Raw genomic sequence first — 6,602 nt, 5'->3', positions numbered from 1 at the left:
AGGGAAAGGTGTCTTCTCCAGATTGTTCTGCTATGTATCAGAGCTCTTGCACTCTTTCTAATCAATTGGATCTGCAGGGTCTCAAAAGACTTAAGGTAATTGACTGTCCTTGAAAATAGCTGAGGATGTTTTCACTTGAATCAATTCAATCTATCTCTGATACATTTCAGTATACGCTGTCTAATCTCAGTCCATTTTTGTACATTCATTCTTCTTACTGGATCTATATTTCTAAATTTCTTCACCATGTCCAAATACTTTTGGGTGTAAGTAGTCATTCATAGATGCAAAAATACTCTTTTACACACAAACAAAAATCCCTTTAACTATCCGTATGGAGTTATCTGCAAGAATACAGACTGATTCCACATACAAGGCCAGAAATAATTTATTTTGCAATGAAGCTATTTCCTATATTTCTTGCTAGCACAGGCAGACCTCTCCACAGATCACAGTATATAGAAAAAGTTGTGAGATGCGTAAAGGGAGGAAAATGTACCTATAATCAAAACAGCGGTTCCAGAATACATCACAGAGAAAAGAGTGCAGTAATTTATCAAAATTTATAGTGTCAGCTTTAGGTAGGTCTGTTTATCCCAACCCTGATTTATTGTTATGATGTGCCATTTATCTGCAGTTCTAACATGGCATTTGATGAAGGGGGAAATCATGGTATTGTTCTGATATTTTATACAGTAAATTTCTCACTTATGTATATCTTTTTCTTTAAATATTTTTTTTTACAGAGATGTAATTTAATAGTTTAGGACAAAACCAACTCTTGTCCCTTAACACTTATCTAACATATTCACATGGAGGCGAAAAGGCCATCTGAGAAACATTTCCTTCCTCTTAAGACCAAAATTGCAAAGACAAAAGGCTGCTGACTACCTTCAGCAACCACTAAATTAGGTCCTTTGACTAACACTGAAGTAAGAATGGTTTCCCAATCCAGCACCAACTTCTTAGTGGAAAAGTAAAGGTGGTTTATTAACAGCATTTCCCAGCTCTCTGTGGATCAGCTTGACTAATGAATTTGGAAAGCAAAAAGGGAAAGATGAGAAGAATTGGGATAATGGGAAGTAGGTCTAGGAAAGTTGGGAGACCCAGAGAGACATCCTTACAAAGCTGCCTGGATTGAACAGCCAGAGCAAGAGCATCTGTGGACCAGGAAAAAAGGAGAGAGCTAAGGGCCTGGATAACAATGGAGGCTTACTTATTACATATCCACATGTTATTAGTCCAGAGCTCTTACTAGCTAAACTGGGATGTTCATAATGAGAAGGGCAGAAAAGAACTCCAGGTAGAATTTTAACTTTATCTGTTCACTGCATGACAGATTGGCATAGACATGGAGATAATAAAGAAGGAAGGGTTAGTCATTCTTCTCTTAAGAATTAAGGATATGTGATTAAGTAATATGGTAGAAGTTTTAAAGGAAATATTCTTTCTCAAGCAACACATAAATAATCTGTAGAGTCTCATTGCTGTAGGATGTTGAAAAGAACAAAAGCATTTGAATTAAAAAATCTAGTAGAGAACTGCATGGCATAAAAGTCCACTGGAGCTTATTAAAAATAAAGATATATATTCCACTTCCAGTTCTGCATTTCTAACCTTGAAGGCTACCAGAAATAGCTGTAGTCTGCCCAGGGACGAGTAGCACTTTATGATTGTCCTGTTACACAGTTTCATGATGCTTTCTTGCCTGGTTGTTGTCAGAAACAGAATGTCAGACTAAGCATGTCCTTGATTTCCCACAGCCCAGACAGACTTTTGTTCTTATATGACAGAAAAGAGAAATGATAGGGCTCTAGATACTATGAGGACAGAAAACAGAGATGGCATTAATTTTATGCTCAGTCTTCCAGGAAGAAGAACATTACAGCATTTTATTTTCTACACAGGCTGCTGCAAGAACAGTGAAATGCATATGCTAAACTCTTACAAAACCCAACGAACAAATTTAATTTTATTTCCAAATAATCCTGCAATCTAATTGATTAATAGTTGATGGTAATTATCTTTTATATTTTCTCCTTCTAAGTGACAGGGGAAAAATATGGAATTCAAAATTAAAACAAATGGAAAAAATTCTGAGCCTTTCTGCTGTTTCTAAGTATTTTGCTCTTTATCTGCGTGTATCTTTGCAATCTCTCACATTAAATATCTGTGGCTGTTTCTTGAAGTAGTATCAAAATTGGCCACTTGAGGGCAATACTGCAACCTAATTTTCACAGTGTTCGGCTCTAAGCCAGACATTCACGTCATATTTATTAAAAGATATATTTCCTGGGTAGGTGAGGGTCCAGTTTTATTTGCATATATGTTAAGTATAAAAAATATTTCTCTTTATTCAAGTTTTCAAATGCTTAATACACAGAGAGACAATTTCAGCAATACTTATAGTGACTTAACTGTAGCAAGCTTAACAGCAAATGACTTTAATAAATTACGTTTACCTCACTGCACAACTGGAAAATCACTTAAGAGCATAGTATCAGCTGAGGTTGTAGAGGGTTATGCAAGAACACCAGTCAAGGAATTCAAATCCAGCAGGCACCTGACCATCTATTTTGGATGAGTGAAAGGACAGGGAGCCAGAGTGGGGGGCCGTGGGAAGCTGCTGACAGCACAGAGGAGCCTTCCCAGGTAACGTAGGACGTGGCACCACTACAGTCTACAAAAGTGCAACCTTCATTAAGAATGGGGACCAGGTTGGAAAGGTTAATGGCAGGGCAAAGGAAGCAGTGTGTTAAACTTTGAGATAATTAATCATAAATTACTGTTTTGCACACCAGCTTCTATAAAGCAGAAAATTATTCAAGGGCAGCCTTCTGCTCAGTAAACATGCATAATGTTGATTAACACAAAGGGATGTATTGCATATATTGACGGAGACCCACCCCTTAATTGCTACCATATGCAAAACAGAAAGTTTCTATTTTATTATTAATTTTTCATCGCACAGATGGTCTAAATAAGGCGTTTCCATATTTCCTCAAGGAAATAAGGCTGTTACGTAAGTTTTGTATCAAAACATTTGTGTGGCAGAAAGCCACCATCTCCTCTTCATCTCCTGCATCTTCCTAACCAGGGCCCAAAGCTAAAGTCACATTTTTGCCACCCCTTGACTACACATAGAATCCTCATGCCAGCTCAGGATTTACTTTCGTTTGCTTTCTGACCTGAGATACTAAAATATGTATAATCCAGAGAAAACCTGGCAGCTGGTGAGCAAAACACATTTGAACTCTTCCTGAACTGCCATTTGGCCAATGCTTATTCAAAGAGTCATTCTGAAGTCTTGACGCTAAGATTAGGATAAGCAAATATAAGTTGTAAAAATAATTTACAATAGTGACTAACAAACAAGCAGTGGAGAATGCAGTATTATCTAATTCATTTATCCCTTGTTTTTTCTTTACACAGTTTATCTAATAATTTTATATCACCTGGTACTCCATTTTCAGACTTTTAAAAAATCTCTCCTTCATATATACCACATTCTGGTTACTTCTAGCAACCACAAGGGTTGTTGTATGCAAGGGATCAAATTTTAAACTTAACATACTGAGTTTGTGATATTAATGTTATATCCAAGTTAACCACAATTGTGGATAAATTTCTGATCTATAATAGTTTAATTATACTGATATGAAAAAATTTGCTGACCAGAGGCCTATATACACTGAGAAGGTCTCTAAATTATTGTACTGCATTACTGAAAGCAGCACATCTGTGATGGCAATGCAGCAGATTAAAACTATTCTCATCTGTTTGTTGTGGAAAAAAAAATCGGTCAGCTGCTCTTGGGGAAAAACACATCAAACACTAGCAACTTCTTACAGAGTAAAGTCTCCTCTGTAGGCACGTTCTGTCCCCAGTGACACCAGTGTGTATTCAGAACAAGTCTTAGAGACCCTTTCTGTCTTTATTGAGTATTGACAGGTTGAATCTTCACAACGTAACAAGCAATTCTCCTTTCTACACAATAGAGCTGGCAGAAGCTGAAAGCTTAGGAGCTTTCTGGACCAGGTTCCTTGGCTGGTACAAACATGCAGAGCCTCACTGGCTACTTTGGCAGAGGAGATCACTCTCCTGGGATTGTACATCCCACTGGCAACAAGAGATGGCTCCATGAAGTTTATGATAAACTTGATGTAATCTCATCCCAAAGGATTCAAATCATGGCCCCTCCATGAATTCCCGGTGTCTCACTTCTGGAGACTCCCTGACCCCTCCCAGGTTATTTAAAGGCCACGTTCTGTATGTTGAGAGACAGTCTTATACACCCCACTTTTCACCATTTTGATAATTTGCGTTTCAATCTATACATCACTACAAATGTGCTCCCTGTGGTGCCTATTTTTTGTTTATTTCTTGCCATTTTGACAAGTCTGCCTAAAGCTATGGAAGACAGAACACCACAGCAGCAGTGACCAGATTGGAACTACTGTAGTTGTGCTGCTGCTTCTATCTATCATTTTTATTGCTTCTTCAGCTGCCAAAGTGCTCTGTAAATGGTGGCTGGCACCCTGTTCAGCAGACTTCCCTCAGTGGGAATTATTTTACAGAGCCATATCACAATTACTAATGACTGCTAGCCTTTAAAGTAGCCCCTACTTAAGCTGTGATAGCGATGCTCCTGGACATTGTGTTATTTTAATAAACATAAACCAAAGCTGAAGGCCAAGGTTTGAAAGTGAGTGACCATTAGTCTTCTTAAATGTAAATAGAGGAAAACAGATGGCAAAATAATATATCTCCATAGCCTTCCATAGCTTCCAAATGGCGAAAGAAAGAGAAGTAGGTTACTCTCACATAATTTTGAAAATCTAGAATTTGGCATGTTCTGTAAGACTGTCATAGCCCATGGAAGGAAGCAGATGGTTTTAGCAGGAAGCTCATCTCATAACAAAATGGGTTTCTAAATTGAGTGAGATGATTTGTTCTCTAGAGTTGTCTGTTTCCAATAACTGTATTTAGATAATGAGCTTAGACTAGGCACTTAGCTTTGCAAGAGCTAAAACTGTAGAACATACCAAATGGCTGGCATCATCAAGAGCCCTGACAGCGACTCCACAACACTCAGACCAATCCAAAACCAAGACCTGCTCCTACCCCAAGAGGGCTATATGAGCAAAGTGCACCCATCCTCAGGTGGCTGCTGCAGGAGCTGATCTATGTGACCTCAAGAAATCGCTGCTACTTTGTGACCTTACTCCTTGAAAAGGAAAGGAGCAGCCACAGAACTGTAGTTCCTTCACAGAAAGCTGCCCTATTGCAAGCACAGTTCCTTGCATGTTTGGAAATTCATAAGACTGCTGAGCAAACTAGACATGGAGAGACAGAGGTCTCTTCAGGCACATGGAGATGTCCAGAGTTAATCCAGTTAAGGCACACATGAAACATCCTTCTTCATAAAACTGAGACAACGGGAGGTCCACCCTCTCCATGGTATACTTCCTTCCCGTTATTTAGAAGTGCCCTGACCCTCCTCCATACTGTTTCACTGCACCTAAGAAAGAAATCTAAACAAACTATTTTAAATGTTTACTTTCCTTTTTTACAATGCTGTCAATATCCGAGAAAAAGACATTACTGCATGACAGGACCCCCACTGCTATGCTTTAGAGAAAATCCCAACCTTGCAACTGCTGTCAAATGTCACCAGTAAAAATGGACTCTGAGGCAAGCAAATTCCGGAGCCCTTCATAACCCCCACTTGCACAGGGCAACTCTTCATGAAGAAAATCCCACTTTTTCTGAGAAATTAAAGTTTTACATTAAGAGAATACTCAGTCAGTTGTGGACTGCAAATAAAGAAGGGGTAAAAGAGAAGAAAGAGATTATCTGTTTTTCTGTCTGTGTACTTTAACTGAAAGATGGAAAAATTAAGAAATTAAACGTTTTACCTTTACGGAAAAGTGCTTCTTCTTGGGTGGATGCCAGACAGTGGCAGTTGAATGAATGAATGCCCGCAGAGGTGTTAAGGATGTCACAAGCACATATGCTTTGATGATGACAGAAAGGTCTTGAGCTTTAAGGATGTCCTTGTGGTCTGGCAAGGCTGATACTTGATTCCTGGAAAGCAATAAAAATACATAACACTAATGAAGTGCTTTTGCAAATGAGGAAAATTAGCTATAAGAAAATAGTGAAGTAGTTAAATTAGCAGAAATAGGAAATTAGGCTTTTTTCCTCCAAGTTAAGAAACACAGTAGATGAAACCAAGCAGGCTGGAACAAAGCTTTACATCATGTCTTTTTATTACTTTCAGTATTTTTAAATCTAAATTTCCATACATAGAAAGTAACTGTGTTAGGAGGGAGTTAAGTTTTGGAGAGCAACTGGGTAAATCCATTGTGGGCATGTTGTAATTGTTGTAAACCTAGGACATTCAGAGTGAAGGTAAAAACACCAAAGAAATCCAAGCATCTTAAAGGACAGAAGTTCATAGTCAAGTTACCCAGACTGGACACTGATTTGTAGTGAATTCAGAAAAAAACAATAAAGCAAACAAAAACGTATGAAAAGAGTGCACTGCTGTTAGCCTCTTCTTTGATGTAATAAAGAGACACAAACATGTGGGACTGCAT

The 6,602-nt window shown here is 38.3% G+C and overlaps 1 protein-coding gene across 1 annotated transcript in view; it reads right to left on the bottom strand.

Moving 5' to 3' along the window:
• CPED1 (cadherin-like and PC-esterase domain containing 1) overlaps positions 1 to 6,087 on the bottom strand; it is a gene marked incomplete at both ends in the record, with an annotated part of 24,770 nt that extends 18,683 nt beyond the window's left edge. The window contains one exon of the mRNA XM_010194039.1: positions 5,919 to 6,087. Coding sequence (XP_010192341.1) covers positions 5,919 to 6,087 — 169 coding nt within the window. The remainder of the gene's footprint in view (positions 1 to 5,918) is intronic.
• Between the last annotated feature and the right edge of the window lie 515 nt (positions 6,088 to 6,602).

Source organism: Mesitornis unicolor, unplaced genomic scaffold (genome assembly GCF_000695765.1).
Source record: "Mesitornis unicolor isolate BGI_N332 unplaced genomic scaffold, ASM69576v1 scaffold31521, whole genome shotgun sequence".
Taxonomy (NCBI): Eukaryota; Metazoa; Chordata; class Aves; order Mesitornithiformes; family Mesitornithidae; genus Mesitornis; species Mesitornis unicolor.
This window is presented reverse-complemented; position numbering and strand designations above follow the sequence as displayed.